This window comes from Cricetulus griseus, chromosome 3 (assembly GCF_003668045.3).
Source record: "Cricetulus griseus strain 17A/GY chromosome 3, alternate assembly CriGri-PICRH-1.0, whole genome shotgun sequence".
NCBI lineage: Eukaryota > Metazoa > Chordata > Mammalia > Rodentia > Cricetidae > Cricetulus > Cricetulus griseus.
This window is the reverse complement of record NC_048596.1, coordinates 218,367,137-218,383,981: the sequence shown is the minus strand read 5'-3', so window position 1 is coordinate 218,383,981 and position 16,845 is coordinate 218,367,137. Positions and strand designations below refer to the sequence as shown.

At 37.9% G+C, this 16,845-nt stretch overlaps 1 protein-coding gene across 2 annotated transcripts in view; it reads left to right on the top strand.

Annotated features, from left to right (window-relative positions):
* Mrc1 (mannose receptor C-type 1) overlaps positions 1-14,626 on the top strand; it is an 87,842-nt gene extending 73,216 nt beyond the window's left edge. For both annotated transcript variants that reach the window (XM_027405251.2, XM_035441485.1), the window contains exons 23-30: positions 560-662; positions 3,975-4,207; positions 6,750-6,915; positions 7,822-7,971; positions 11,178-11,291; positions 11,841-12,005; positions 13,116-13,160; positions 14,311-14,626. In XM_027405251.2, the coding sequence (XP_027261052.1) occupies positions 560-662; positions 3,975-4,207; positions 6,750-6,915; positions 7,822-7,971; positions 11,178-11,291; positions 11,841-12,005; positions 13,116-13,160; positions 14,311-14,564 (1,230 nt within the window). In that variant the 3' untranslated portion in view covers positions 14,565-14,626. The remainder of the gene's footprint in view (positions 1-559; positions 663-3,974; positions 4,208-6,749; positions 6,916-7,821; positions 7,972-11,177; positions 11,292-11,840; positions 12,006-13,115; positions 13,161-14,310) is intronic.
* The last annotated feature ends 2,219 nt before the right edge of the window (positions 14,627-16,845 follow it).

The following is a 16,845-nucleotide window of genomic DNA, read 5'->3' as shown; positions in this document are numbered from 1 at the left end:
GCTAGATGAGTGCGCTGAGCAAAATCATCCTGGAAAAGGTGCCAGGTGTTTTTGGGAATGAGTAAATGGCTCTGACAGCAGCATGAGTTTTTATGTTAGAAACCAGTAGGAATAAGCTTAGAGTAAGCAAAATTCAGTGGAAGTTGATGTTCTGTGACAGTCTGTGCGTTACCAGATAGAGAGCAAAGAGTAATACCGAGTAGAGAAATGATCTGACCAATCTGACTTGACAGCTATATCCAAGGTAGGTAATTCTCTTGATGAGTTAGTGGTTTTCTTTGCAGAAATTATTTGTGTAAATTAGAACTGAAGATTTACTGAGGTTAAAATAAACAGAATACACTAGGGCAGCAGTCAGAAGTGAACATTCAAGTGTGTGTTGGATCTACATGGGGCGTAGAGACACCAATCAGAAATTGGTGATGGCTTGAATATACTGTCCAGGATTATCTAAAAACTGTGAGGCATAATGAGAGTGTGCTTTCCTATTAACAAATTGATTTAAATAATTATTAATGTATATGTGTAGCTTTCTTTTTCCTTATTCAAAAATGAACAGGCCGACTGTGTTGTTGTGATTGGTGGCAAATCTCGAGAGGCAGGGTCATGGATGGATGATACCTGTGACAGTAAGCAAGGCTATATATGCCAGACACAGCCTGGTAAGTTTCCAAACCTCACCAAACCAAACCTCACCAGAAAGGGATGGATTTTTATGCATGTTTTCAAAAGGAAGGCCATTTTCTTGTATATCAGTAGGGTGTTTTTGTTTGTTTGTTTGTTTTTTTTTTGATACTTTAATTCACCAGAACCCATGACAGACAAAAGAACTGGTCTATCCTTCCCCAAAGAGTTGATATTTTGTATATTTTATTTACAAATCGGCTCCCTTATCATTCCAGAAAGTTCTATGCAAATTAAACTTGAAGTGAAAACTTAAAAAGAAATTGCTAGAAATTTGGACCATATACAGTTAGTTTCTTTGCGACTATGAGAAAAAACCCAAAGGAATCAACATGAAGCAGGAAAGGTGTATGTTGGCTCTGTGTTTCAGAGTTTTCAGCGTTTGGTCTCTAGGCTCTACCACTTTAGGCCTGTGGCGATGAAGAACCCAGTGTGGAGCAGGCTGTGGAGTAACATGTCCATGTCATCGTGTCTGGGAAACAAAGAGAAAGAAAGGAAAGGGCTAAGGCTCTTTCAAGGGCACAGTCTCAGTGACAGCTCTCTTCCTTTAAAATCCATCTCCAATGTTCTTCCCAGTTCATGGGCTAGTAATGGAGCTTTGGGAAAACACAGATATGGCTGGGGAGATGTAAGTGCAGTGGCATAGGACCTAGTTTTAGGTCCAGCACCTACATGGTATCTCACAGCCATTTGTAACTCCAGTCCCAGGGGGAACCAACTCCTTCTGGCTTCTATGGGCACTGAATGCACATGGTGTATAGACATGCATGCATGGAAAACACCCATACACAGAAAATAAAATTAAAGTAAAATGTTGCCTAAGATCTAACCATGTGGAAACAACCTCTTAATATTTATGTTCTGCCTTGCAGGTATTGTAGTAATAAGCAAACTAGACAGAAAACTCAAACGTTCGAATTGTGTGTAGGTTCTGTGAAGCTGTTCTTTTTCTTCTTCTTTTACTTTCTTTTTAGCTTCACTTCAAGCCTCATTTAGTACTTTTAATGGTTCAAAAAATTTCCGATGGAATGGTGCCCAGATCTCCCTAGGCTGGGGAGGTTTAAGGCTTCCATGCAAAATGTAAGTTTAAGGAGTCTGTCTAGGGTCCCTTGGGCAAACAGCCCTGTACCAGCACAAGATGGCAGCAGGAGCAGAGGAGAGGGAGCCTGCTCCCTTCCTGAAAATGAGTTATGGTTAAAGAGCATGGCAAAAAAAAAAAAGAAAGAAAGAAAGAAAGAAAGAAAGAAAGAAAGAAAGAAAGAAAAAGAAAGTTTGGCACTTTCTAGGGTACCGTAAAAGGTAGATCATGGATGATGTTTATATGGAACAGGTTAGAGAACTGAACTATAGGCAAGGGTAATTAAAACTAGAGGCCACTGATCACTTTTCTTTTTATTTTATTTTATTAGTTCTAGTTAGGGAACAAGCTTATTTCAAGTCCCTTCTCCCTCTCCCTCCCCTCACCCCCAACCCTCCTCCCACTGATCACTTTTCTATAAAGACCCAAGTACTTGAGGTGTGCTGACCACACAACTATTAAGATCTTTCCACTCTGTCGTGGTTAGAGACAATGTTAGATCATATGTAAACAAATGAAAGTGGCTGCTTTCCAATAAAACTTTATAGGCACAAATTTGATTTTCATACAATGTCAAAAAACATGAGTCGTTTATCCCTGATACCCTTGCCAGAGAGTTGTAGCTTATGAGTTATAAAAGCAGAGAAAAGATCAGATTTAGCTGTTTGTCTTTTTGCTGGTGTCTGCCTTGGGGCATCAGCTGAGCCTCATAGGAGCAACTTCTGCTTTCTGTGTTGTAAGTGACTTAGAGTTCACATAGCAAACAGCAATTTGAAGGCCAGACTGGGACATTAGAAAAGGGAGAACAACATTTGAAAATGCCCTGTTTTAGAGGGGCCCCATGTCTCAGTATTCGTTTGGATAAAGCAGCAACAAGGGTTGCTTCAGGTAAAGTTAGGTAGACATAAAGGTGAAATCATGGAAGGGCTGGAGGGGTCAGAAGATACTCTCTTCGAAAATAACCTATTTTTATTTTATGTGAGTGTTGCTCATCTGCATGTTTATGTGCCATGTGCATGCAGTGTCTGAGAAGACCAGAAGAAGGCATCAGATAGCCTGGGACTAGAGTTCTAGAAGGTTGTGAGCAGATTTGTCAGTGCTGGGAACCAAACCCGGGGCCTCTGCAAGGGCTACACATGCTCTCGACCATTGAGTCACCTTTCCAGCCCCAGAAGATGTTCTGGATCATGACATGTGACTATGAGAGGAAAGCAGAGATTAATGATGAGAGGAAGACATACATGACTTAATTTGTAGCGTGAAACTGTGGCATTTCTTTTATCGAGATACTAGGTTACAGTCGATTTGTAAGTCTTTCTACTCAGAAACTTCTTCCTATATGCATATATTCTTTAAACAAATTTTAATTTAATCTTATGTGTATGAGTGACTTGCTTATTTGCATATCTGTGTACTTACTATGTGCATGCCTGGTGCCCATGGAAGTCAGAAGAGGGAATCAGATTCCTTCCTTGGAATTGATGCAATGGATAGTTGTGATCAACTGTGCAGGTGCTGGGAATTGAGCCCAGGTCCTCTGCAAAAACAAGTATTCTTAACTGCTCTAGAACCATATACATATATAGTGCACATAGGCATATATAGCATTGTATACATGCATACATGTTTATATATATGCATACACATATATTTATATAGTTTAGAAATTGTTTAATTAAACATACTGGTTAAAGAATAAAACTTTGTTGGCTGGGGAGATAGTAAAGTGTTGTCCTTACAAACATAAGAACCCAAGCTCTACCCTAACAAAGAATATAAAGAAGACAGATGAAGTGACTCATGCTTGTAATCCCAGCAGTGGGGAAGGGAAGAAGGGTCAGGTGTCTCCCTGGGGCTCACTGACCTGCCAGCCTGCAGTATTTGAGGAATTCTGGGTCAGCAAGAGGCCCTTTCTCAAAATCAGTGTGTTGGTTTCTAGTGAAAAAAAATCTGGGGTTAATCTCTGGCTCTACAAGCACATGTATATACATGCTATGTGCTTCTGTACACACATAAATGTAATCAAATATGTACCCATGAACAGACATATTAGTTTTCTGTTATAAAATGTCTGGTGAAAAATATTTTCAAGTCAGTTAAGACTTACACTTTTGCGTTTACTTCTATGATAGATGGGCATGGGAGTCATGTACTGAAGGTGTTCAATTATTGCTTGTTGATAATGCTAATGAAAATAATCTTTCTATTCTAGACCCTTCCTTGCCTGTTTCGCCAACCACAATTCCAACAGATGGTTTTGTTAAGTACGGTAAAAGCAGCTATTCCCTCATAAAACTTAAGTCACCATGGCATGAAGCAGAGCAATATTGCAAGGATCATGATTCCCTGCTTGCTAGTATTCTAGACCCCTACAGTAATGCATTTGCGTGGATGAAAATGTACCTATTTAATGTACCCATATGGATTGCACTGAACAGCAACTTGGTAAGATGCTAGAAACATTAATACCATGGAATGATTGGTAAATTATGGTCCAGTATATTTATTTTTCTGTTTCTTCAGCTGAACACTCTCATGGGGCTCCATTGCTGTCAGTGGTCTAATGACCTAGTGATATGTGTCAGAAACCAAACTGAGAAGTCTCTGGTGATTACTATAATTGGCTTTGAATAGTTATATTCAAAATACATTAAACAGCTTCATGCATTTGTTTATTTCCTTCCAGTGTCATGGTTACACAACTGCACCATGAGAATTAAGAAAGTAGGCCAGGAGCATAGGAAATGGGCGGGGAGAGTGGGACTACTTTACTTTGTTACAAAACATTCTAGACTTGTTATGGGTCCCAGACTTATAGAGCTTCTATCTATGTGTGAAAAGTGTTTCATTGAAGTCCCATCCTTTTATTTCACAGCAAAGAGAGCAGGGTTGGTGGAGAACCGGGGACAGAATGAGGGGTATGGTTCTGAACTAAGAGAGGCAACAGACTAGTGAAGAGACTCCAGAAACAAATCTTCGCTGACTCCTTACACTCCATCTGTCATTTTTCAACCCAACCAGTTGCTAGCAAACCAGCAAACAGTGTGCCCAGAGGTCCTGGGACAGGGGAGTGGCTCAAGAGGGTTTGTTAGAGAAACCCAACCCGTCTTTTCTTCAGTGCTGGGGTTCAACCTGGGGCCTCCCATATGCTAGGCAAGTGCTCTACTACTGAGCTCCATCCTCATCCCAAGATGATCACCATTTTAGACATATCCAGAATTCTGGAGCTGAGGAAGGGTACCAGAAAGAATGTGAAGGAAAGAAAGGTGTACAAATTGGACATTGGACTAGGGTCAGGTTTTTTGGAGTTTCCAGTTAAGAAGTGGCGGTGCAAACTAAATCGTGCACTAGGTACTTCCTGAATAGGGTGGAGAATATTTAAAATAATTAGCCCCACATGGCTTTGGAAATTAAGCTTAGACAAGATATCTCAGTTGACTATTTTTAAATAATTAATGTATCTGATAAACTACTAATTTCTTCTCACAGATGTGGTCACACTTCTCTAATGAGTTTTAAATGGGCCATCAAATACTTTTAGAAAGATGAAATACTTTCCCACAATGCTGATATTTATAAAAGTAATGCCATTTTATGAAACCTACAGAGTCAATGATATTCAATAATTATTTGAGTAAATGGTAGAATGCAGAACAATTTTACCCAGCAATAACATGTGCTTTTAATTTTTGCTGCTGGGTCTTTAGTAATTGTCTTGGTAAAGTAAACAATGGAATTAAAATGGGGAAAATGTTTCAACCTTAAAAATTATTTATCCTTGGCTAATGTTTAAATCTCTGTTATTAAGCATTACTTACAAAACCACCTTTAAATTGGGTACTATTAATGACAAGTGGTATTTTATGTTGCCAATTAGCTTGGATGATATCATATATTTGTTTGTCTAAATTTAATAAGAAAGTAAGTGAAATGTGCAAATGGAATCAAACAACCAGCTTTTAAAAATAACATGATGCACATAGTCAAAAGAACACCCATGTGGTATCATGACACCTAGCTCCTCTAGAGTCTACAGGGTAGATGATCTTAGCTGTCACTTACCATTGGTGTCAGCAGCAGAACAATGAGAAGGTTGTAGTGACCAATAAGGGACTCAATGGGACTCAATGAAATTAATGCTTATTATAATTTCAGTAAGATAAACATTTAATTTTTATAAAGATCCAACTTCTCTTTGGCCATGAAAACCTGAAAACAAAGGCAGTTGTATGGAATAAGACACACATATTTTAGTTGTTATTTTCTTTTCTTACCAATCGTCGTCGTCATCTTCCTTCTTCTTCTTCTTCTTCTTCTTCTTCTTCTTCTTCTTCTTCTTCTTCTTCTTCTTCTTCTTCTTCTTCTCCTCCTCCTCCTCCTCCTCCTCCTCCTCCTCCCTCCTCCTCCTCCTCCTTCGTCGTCTTCGTCTTCTTCTCCTCCTCCTCTTTCTTTTTTTCTTTCTTTCTCCTTCCTCTCTCCTTCTTTCTTTCTGTCTGTCCATTAGCTGTGTTTTTCTCAAAATTTTTCATACAATGAATTTTGATTATGTTTGTCCTCTGGCCCAACTCTTTCTGTCGGGGATGGGATCATCTCCACCTCTGTACCCACCCAACTTTGTTATCATTCTCTCTCTTTCTCTTTTCTCTCCAATATCTCTCACAAGTCTCTCTCCCCTCCCTTACTTCCTCACCAAAAAAATGATAAAGAGAAAAAAAAGAATAAAAGAAAGTCAAACAACAACAAAAAAACAGTAAGACAAAAATTGCCAAAATAGTTCCCAGGTTGGAGACTTGAGAATCTAATGAAATAACCACTTCTAAGAAAGGATGTTACTGAATTTGAGTTGGTAGAAATGACATGATTTTATTAAAATTTACAATGTTCCATGTCAAGTTACAGCCTTAAGTATTATACTTACTCCTTGCTTATTTCTTTCATGCTTTCTATGAGAAGTAAGGCTTATGGTTCATGATTTTTTATTTTGCAGACCAATAATGAATATACCTGGATTGACAAATGGAGGGTGAGGTACACTAACTGGGGTGCTGATGAGCCCAAGCTGAAGTCAGCATGTGTTTACATGGATGTTGATGGCTACTGGAAGACATCGTACTGCAATGAAAGTTTTTATTTTCTCTGCAAAAAATCAGATGGTAATTGGATACACAAAAGGGGATTGGGGAATCTCAAGTTTTCGGGAACAAAGTATTATACACCACTTCTGACTTTCTTAATTATCTTGGGTAGCTGAGAATAAAACAGAAAGTCCCCTCAACTTAACAAAAAGACTGACCTGGCTATCACCCAATATGCACAGGTCAAAATGATGGAGACAGAAAATTTTCATTTCTAAATTTACTTGCTCTCTGAATGTTTGTTGTTGATGTTGTCCACTGAATATACAGTATCAGAATTTCCAAGGAAGTGGGCTTCCCATTGGTTTCAACAACACATCTGCTTCAGCACAGCTATCCCAGAATGTATATAGATCCAGCAGAATCAGGGATGCTATGGACACATTCTTAGAACTTTAGCTACAGCAGTTTTTTCTCAGGAGCTTGCATCAGCTAAGAAGAAATTATAGGAGTTAGAATTTCAAGAAAGGAGAACTGGCTTGAAAAAGAAATCCACTTTACTAATTATTTAGGAGTAATTTGTTAAGACTGCAACATTATTTTTATTAATTTATATTTTGAGTGGGTCTTGCTATGTAGAGCTCCACCCACTCTGCCTTCAGTGAGCGGGGATTAAAGGCAGTGCCACCACTCCCAACTAAAATCTGTAAGATTATCACAGAAATCTAAATATCAATAACTGTAAATTATGAGGAACATGATTCATGGCCACTGTTTCCTACTGAAAGACATTTAAAACAATAAAGTAAATGAAAACCCAAGAAAAAGGTGGCTTTAAATGACAAACATTAGTAAATTATATGAAATGGTAGAAGATATAATTTTCCTTAGTTGTAAAAATATTATTCCACCACAAGCTGCAGGAACCCCAGCTTTGATTTATGATTTATTTTGGTGATGATTTAAACACTGGTTTATTAACAGAAACCCCTGCTACTGAACCTCCACAACTGCCTGGTAGGTGCCCAGAGTCCGAGCAGACTGCATGGATTCCTTTTCACGGCCACTGCTACTACATAGAGTCTTCATTTACGAGGAATTGGGGCCAAGCTTCCCTGGAGTGTCTTCGAATGGGTGAGTGTCATGTTTCCTAAAAGAAAACTCCATAATAAACTATTTTTAGTTCAATGATATTAATAATACTATACATTAAAGTAAACATAAGGAATATGAGTACCTTTCTATTATTTTGTGTGCTGTGGATCAAATATAGGGCTTTGGTAGGAAAGTGCTCTATATTTTTGGTTGTTAGCCTTTAACGGCTGAACCATCTTTCCAGCCCGGAAAGTGCTCTTTATAACTCTACCACTGAGCTAGATCCCCAGCCCCATTTATGCTTTCTTTAAAAAATTAATTGTTTATTAGTAGAATGGTTAACATCACTTCCCACAAATGTAATTTCTAATTTTTCCACCTCAAAATTTTGAAGAATTAGATTAAAAAGTGCACTTACTAAAATATAATTCCTCCTTCTATCCGGATGTTCTAAACTCTTAGGACTGTGACCCTCAGGCGTTCAAGGCTTCACACTTACTTTTTAATCATAGATTTAGATTTTACAGCTGACCAGAAACCAGCGTCTTTATTCTTACTAGAAATGTTTTTATGCCTGGCTATTTATTGCATTTGTGAAGAAAAACAAAACCAGACTCAGTTTTTAAAATGGCAAAGTAACTTTGTTGTTTTGGGACAGGGTCTTACATATCCCATTGGCCTAGAACGTGAAATGTAGTTGAGGATGGCTTTGAACTCCTGACCCTCCTGTTTCCACCTCCCAGTTGCTGGGATAACAGGCATACAACACTATGCCCATGTTATAAAGAACTATTTCATTGTGACAGAGTCTTATGATGCAGCCCAGCCTGGGCTTGAACCCATGATCTTCCTGCCTTAGCTTCTTATATTATCCTAAGAGCCACCACACCTGGCACAAGACAGTGTCTCACAAAATATTTAAAAACCATTTAATGAAATATCACTGGTTGTTTTGCTGTTGCCATTTTACTATATTTTCGTTATGGCCTCATTCAGAGTTTTCTGTTCAGCAGCGGGGTCAGGTGTTACAGTCTCGTTCCCTTTAGTTCCCTTCATGTTCATTTGATACCGCTCTTGACTTTGTACTTTCAATCCTGAGTGAGATGGAGTCTGCCCATTTAGTTTTCTTCATTTGTATGTTTGGAGGCCCTGTTGTCAGATGCACACATGTCAAGTAGGATTCTGTTTTCCTTGTGAATTGAAACCTTACCATTATTGAATGTCTATAATGATATTTTTTCATCTAAGAATCACTTTTTTTGTTGTTGTCTGATATTGGTACAGCTCCTCTGGCATTTTTAACGCAACTGTTTGTGTAGAATATCTTCTACAGTGCTTTTACTTTCAATTGATTTATGTGTTTGGAGCTCAAGTATGGTTTTTTTTAGATATCATGTGGTTTGATCTTTTGATTAATAAATGTAGATATTCTGTAAATCTGTTTATAAGTTTGTGTTAAAGCCGTTTACACTTAGTGTAAATATTGAAAGGATCTTTTACGTTTTTTACTTTTCTATTTTTCCCAGTATATATTATGTCTTAGTTTCACCATTCCTCCAGTATTGCCTTCTTTTGTATTAAGAACAAACATCTCTGTTTCTTTCATTGTATGTGTGGTCCCCAGTTTACAGTGGTTCATTCAACTTACAATTTTTGAACTATGCAGTGAGCTTTTTGGGTCACAGTCCCACTTTAAGCTGAGGAACCAGTATTTCCTGTTTAGTTATGTTGTTAGTGATTGCTATGAGGATTATAATAAACTTCATGATTTGAAAAGCACTCCAAATTTCATCCTGACATCCCTGTTGCTACCGAGCTGCTATTTTTCACTGTGACCTTGAGGATTTGGGCTGTCAAAGGTACCTCAGAGCTAGAGAGAGGGCAGCCAGAACAGGACAATTCAAAGCCCATAGTGGTATCTGTTATTATCAAAATCACATGCATGTGTGCACATGTACACACACACATACACACACACACAAACACACACACACACCCCTCTCAAGCCTGTAGTTAAGAAAGTGTTCCCATCTCTTTTGCAGAAGGGCATCAGAAATATGTCTTTGACTTTTCAAATTAACGTAAAAATTCTTTCGTGTTGCGCAAACATTTCTTTCTTTACTTTTGCAGATTTTTTATTTGAATTAGAAACAAGACTGTTTTACATGACAATCCCAGTTCCCTCCCCTTCCCCTCCTCCCTTTCCACCCCCACCAACTAAAACCCTGCCTATCATTTATCCTTTCTGCTCCCCCTGCATGGTGAGGCCTTCCATAGGGTGTCATCAGAATCTATTACATCCTTTGGGATAGGGTCTAGGCCCACCCCTGTGTGTCTTGGCTCAGCGAGTTTTCCTCTATGTGGAATGGGCTCCCAAAGACCACACCTATGCTAGGGATAAGTATTGAACTACCACAGGAGGTCCTGTAGATTTTTGAGGTTTCCTCATTCAAACATTTCTTTTTTAATTTTACAGTGAATATGCAGAGATTTTATTTTCAGTTTTAGGTGTTGTATTATGTAGCAGATGAAAGGAGTGATTCTCTTATATTTTTGGTTGTGAGCTTAGCCTTTAACGGCTGAGCCATCTCTCCAGCCCAAAAGGAGTGATTCTCATTCATCAAAACATGTCTGAGTGTTTTGAAATGCTTATTAGCTGTGAAATATATTCAATAGGGGATTGAATAATCATGCAATTAGCAACCACCAAGGAGATAATTCAGAATCCAGTACATAGGATAGCTACCACATGACTATATATTCCTTCTTCAGGTTCAGAATGCCTGGGTCACCCCATGACTGTGCCCAGCTAATTCTGGGACCCCAGGCAATGAATTACTTCTGTGTATGCTTTACTATTCTTATCTGTAAAATGGGTTAACAAGTATACAGCCTTATAAAGACAATAGAAGGACAATTTACAGTCCAAAGCAAACTGTTATGGTTGTTTAAAAGGTATTAGTTATTAGTATGCTGTAGGATTTTACTATTACAGCTAACACTGGTGATTGATGGTGAGTTGTCAGTTGTATGTGGACTGACTGGTGTTTAGCTTCCGTTTCCTCTTTGAATAATTCTGTGCATGGCACTGAAATAACACACACACACACACACACACACACACACACGGTGTCTTGAGTAGAGCTCAGGCTGGCATTTGTTGTTCCTAACATCAGGACTGTTCCTGGGAATATTTTCAGCTACTCTCATTCTCCTCATCCTCATTCTCATCTTATATTTTGCAGGTGCCTCCCTGGCTTCCATTGAAACTGCTGCTGAATCCAGTTTTCTGTCTTATCGTGCTGAACCTCTTAAAAGTAAAACCAATTTTTGGATAGGCATGTTCCGAAATGTTGAAGGTAACTCTCACAAAGCCATTATTTAATAGCTAATACTTAAAAAGTGTTGTATATGAAACAGTGCTTTGGATCTAGAGGCCTTTGCCTTAAATAATGGTTAACTGTGGTTAGTGTGGAAAGTTAGAATCATACTTTTATTTACAATAACCAAAAGTTTAAATGATTTAAATATTGTCCAGCCCTGAAAGTTGTTAATTAGAAAATTCTCCTGTAGCTAAGTTAGTTAAAGAATTTTCAGAGAACAGTTTCCCTTTCTTTTTGCCATAATAAAATTTTAGGAAAGGTAAGTATAAGTTTTTTTCCATTAAGTAGAGATACATTTTCAACTAAAGCAATCTAACAAGAGTATTCATGTTTTTCTTCCCTGTAATAATTCCTTATTAGAGTCTTTGCCTGGAAGAAATCGACCTGCAGAAACTATTGGTTCTAGTGTAAAATATTAGGCTTAAACATTTTGCAGTAAAAACAAAACAAACAAAAAAATTTTGCATTGAGGAGGGACTTAAGGTTTGTTTTTAACTTGTGTTTTTGTTGGTTTTTGATGACCAGGGAAGTGGCTTTGGCTGAACAATAATCCTGTTTCCTTTGTCAACTGGAACACGGGTGATCCCTCTGGTGAACGGAATGATTGTGTAGTTTTATCTTCATCTTCCGGGTTTTGGAATAACATCCACTGTACTTCCTACAAAGGATTTATTTGCAAAATGCCAAAAAGTAAGTTAAAATTTTTGTAGTATGGAAATATGTTCCCAGATCACCACTTCTTTCCAACTGTAACATGAAGGCAAAGGACTAGGGTAGTTGCAGCCCCTTTGCCAGCTTTTCCTGTAGCTTTGAGAGAGAGGTACTAGCTGTCTGCCTAATGTGGTTTATTGATGCATTTGTAATGTTTTGCTAAGTTGCAAGCAGTCTGAACAGCCCATCTCCAAAGTGTTACCAAGTTAGGGAAAGGGGCAAAGCTGTCACTAGTCCAGAAGCCAGAGGATTAAACTATGTAAAACCAACTCAGCCTCTGTGACTGAAAGGTAGAATATAAAAGGAAAAACAGCTGGTAAATTTCTGTGTGCTGCTGACGGGACTTTAGTGATATTTTTATGCTTTTCTACCTTATGTATTATCTTTCCCAAGAGAAGATTATTAGTTGGAATCTGAAATAAATGAATTAGGAGGCCTGGGGTGTAGGTCAGTGGTAGATGACTTGCTTGGCATGGGTAAGACCCAGACTTTGATTCCTATGACTGTAATCAGTCAAGTAAGTAAGCCAACAATTGGATAAAGTTGTTTTGTTTCAATAGGTGCTATTGTTTTGAAACTGCATAGATTTTTCATCTATAACTCTGCTTTAGGATTCTACACCCTTTAGTGTAAAGTTGTGATTACAGCCCCAGGACCAATGCTGGTATCTTGTTTTACTTTTCATTCAAATGTCTTGTAACATTTTAGACTTTGGTGTGCCAATTTCAAGATGCCTAGCCTAGAATATTTCAGTTACAAGTGGATTTAGTAGCTATTTAGATGTATTAATCCTCAAAGAAAACTTGAAGGATCATGTTTACAAATCTTCTAGTGTATTCAAACTCATCACATAGGTATAGGATGCTAAAGTTGCATAGAAAGATATAAGATGGATAGATGGACAGGTAGCTAAGTAGGTATCTATGTAGGTAGGGGATAGCTGAAGATACAGATATATACCATTCATGCGTGCTCCTGTGTCATGTCACATCACAGATGGAAAATGCCATGCATCTCTGACTGAATATGATTTATTTACATGTAGTGATTATGATTTTTACAACTATTTATTTTCCTTCTTTCCAACAGTTATTGATCCTGTAACTACACATTCATCATCCATTACAACAAAAGGTAAGATCATTATGAAACCTCAAGGTCAGCATTATATGATTCAGCTTTTTTTTTTTTTATTTAAAGCCATACTATCCCTCCTTCTCTTTCACTTTTAGTGGAATGGCTTATGCTCACCATTGTCATTAGGCCACAATCTACCTTTTATGATGTTTAGGAAAGGCAGATTTGGAGTCAGATTGGTATTTTTATCTTTAAAAGTTCTTGAAGATGTTGTTGTATTAAAAAATGTTACCTTGTGAGATCCCTTGGAAGACTTTTCCTTCAAGGTCTTTCTAGGTCTTTGTAGACAACATGGATTAGGCAACTGATCCTATTCTACCTATTTTAGTGGTTGCTAAAGAAACTCAAAGTGAGGTTTATGGCTTGCCTCTAAATACCTTATTAATCTCATGGGTGACATTTATTTATTAATTAATTCAGGAGTTCAGATTTCCATTATTACCTTACTCTAGTTTTAAGATATTGTTTGTAATTACTATAACTACTACCACCACCACCATTTTACTTACCTTCTGGAAATATGTTTGTAAGTAGCCTTAAATTATTATTTCATTTAAAAAATATTTTTATTTTTTGGTAATGTATATTTATATGTATATATGGATCTCTGTGTATGTGTGTGTGTGTGTGTGTGTGTGTGTGTGAGAGAGAGAGAGAGAGAGAGAGAGAGAGAGAGAGAGAGAGAGAGAGAGAGAGAGAGGGAGGATGGGCTGCCACATATGTATGGATTCCTGGAAGAGCAGAAGAAACCATTAGATCTCTTGGAGCTATAGTTACAGGCAATTGTCAGCTGTCAGAGGTGGGTGCTGGGAATCAACACTGGTTTTCTGGAAGAGCATTAAGTGCTCCTAACCACTGAGCCTCCCCTCCAGCCATTTTTCAAGTATTTTAATGTGAGGTATATGTGTAGACTTCAACTGATGGGCTACTTCAGCATGGCAGATAGAGGGGAAATAGTCTAACAACTAAATCACCTTCTGAACATGTTAAAGTGTCCTTAATGTTACACTAACTTCTTGTGACAAATGCCATTTAAAAGAATATTCATGCATCGCAGCTTCCCAGCCAGACCAGCAGTACTGTTTTCCATAGCATCAACCCCCGGCCCTCCTCCACTTGTTTGCTAATGGTTTGATTTGTCTATAAGCTGACCAGAGGAAGATGGATCCTCAACCCAAAGGGTCTTCCAGAGCAGCCGGAGTGGTCATTGTGGTCCTCCTGATCCTGATGGGTGCTGGTGTTGCTGCTTATTTCCTTTATAAGAAAAGGCGTGCACTGCACATACCTCAAGAGGCCACCTTTGAAAACACTCTCTACTTTGACAGTCATCAGACTCCAGGAACAAGTGACACAAAAGATCTCATGGGCAACATCGAACAGAATGAGCACGTAGTCATCTAGTGTCATAATACAACTGTCTTATATTTTAATTTTATGAAGTTTTAACTAAAGTTTTCAGTTTGTTACTTCAGTGTGATTGTTTCTTTTTAAATTAGTACTGTGTTGCACTGGTCTGTTTTTTGTTTTTTTTTTTTTTCTTTTTTCCTTTTTTCCTTCATCTCATGGAAACAACAATTGCTCATTTTCTAGTCTGGCAAGATCTTTTTTGTTGATTACCACTTTTGAAAATACCTAAGTGAATACACAGCACTACAATCTTAACACTGCTACATTGGTGGTAGGTCTTTCATGTCAACTCTGCAACGATTTTAAGAGCTCTAGAAATAACTACCTAAGCCACTTGGTATATTCTAAGGACCTCCCAGAAATTGTGCACTGAATTGTAATTCAACAGTTAGAAGACCATGTTAAAGTGAACAAGTGCGCAAATCCCCAGATGGAATAAGAATGTACTTATTTTCTTTGTCAGCAGTCTTGATTCATGCTAATTATTGAGAACTGTATTTATCCACATGTCAAATAATAAAGCTACTGAGAATCTTGTTTGTTCCAGGCAAGGTCTGACAGGCTGAATATTGCAGATGTATTCTGTGTTCTATTGTATGTATATCAGGAAGGTGACTATGTGAAAAAACCCTGTAAATTAGCATAACTGGATGTACTTAGATAATAAATAACACTATTTATTATCTAATTAATGTGATGCATTAATGTGAAATAAACATTAAAGGTTACATCTATTTTTAATAGATTTTTGTGGTCTTGTTAAGTATACATTTGCTTGGACATACAATTTTGTTACTTTCCATTTTGCTACTAAAATAAATGAACTATTTATAGAGAAATACCACCTTAACCTCATCTATTGCTGAATATTGTTGAAGATGAATTCTATTGTAACAGCTAGACAATCATCTAAGATCCTCTATCTTAACAGTGATGCAACTCATAATCCATCAATCAAAGGCACCACTGTTGGATATGAGAAATCCAAATAACCCTCTTCCCCTTTAGTAATTTCTTCTTACTTAAAAATATATTGACTTAGATGAAGTTTTATGCCAATTGTGAAATATTTTGTAGGTTTCAAATTTCCCACAGTTACCCCAATGCCTCTTATTTTATTTTATTTTAATTTTTGCTTATTTGTTGTAGAGACAGAGTCTAACTATGGAGCCCAGGACATCCTCAATTTCTTTTAACTTTTAAAGCCTTATTTGTACTTACGTGTGTGTGTGTGTGTGTGTGTGTGTGTGTGTGTGTGTGTGTGTGTGTGTGTGTGTGTGTGCCTATGGATTCTCCACTCCTGGAGCTGGAATTAAAGGTGGTTGTTAGCCCCTTGACATGGGTGCTCGGAACCAAACTTCGTCCTCTGGAAGAACACTACTTGCTCTTAACCACCACCGAACCATCTTTCTATCCCCAAATTCTCAATTTGTTTTTTTCCATTTTTCTTGTGTGTGTGTGTATATGTGTTTGTGCATATGTGCCCATTCACCCATGTGCCATGGGTACATATATGGAGATCAGAGGACATTTATGGGAGTTGGTTCTCTCCTTCCACCATGTGTATTATAGGGATCAAACTAAGGCTGTCAATTCTTGATAGTCTTGGTGCAAGCGCCTTTACCTTCTGAGACATCTTTCTGTCCTGACCTCCAATTCTTAGTCGTTTTTCTATTGCTTCTGCGGTGCTAATTCCAGTAGTGCTTAACCAGCCTTAAGTTTTCACTTGCCTAAGAGATCATTCATGTGCAACCATTTGTCAGCCAAGGCTTGCCTCTTGGTCCTGCATTACTGAGGTGGAGATGATGTAAATTTTATCCTTTCCTTTCTTTGTTTCTGTGTCTTTTTGAAGTAGAGTCTTGCTATGCAGTCTGTGCCAGCTCTAAACTCACTGTGTAGCCTAGGCTGGACTCAGATTGCTGGGGTCCTCTAGTGTCAATCTCTCTAGTTCTGGAAGTATAGCTATCTACCATCACAACCAACTAGAATTTTGTGGGTTTGTGTGCATGTGTGTTTGTGGGTTTTTATTTGAGGTCAGAGTAATTATGTTTTCAAGAAAGTCCATAATTCTACAGAACCTGGAAAAGCTGTTGCTGCTATTGATGCATAACATATTGCCACTATTGCTCTTTTTATATAAATATAAATATATATATATAATAAAAAAGAAAGTCCATAATTTTAAAAAGGTTAATAAGCAAGAGACTGAGCAGGGGTGTGGTGGACAAGCTGCCAGTGCCCGAGCTTGCACATGTGACACAGAGAAGAAAACAGG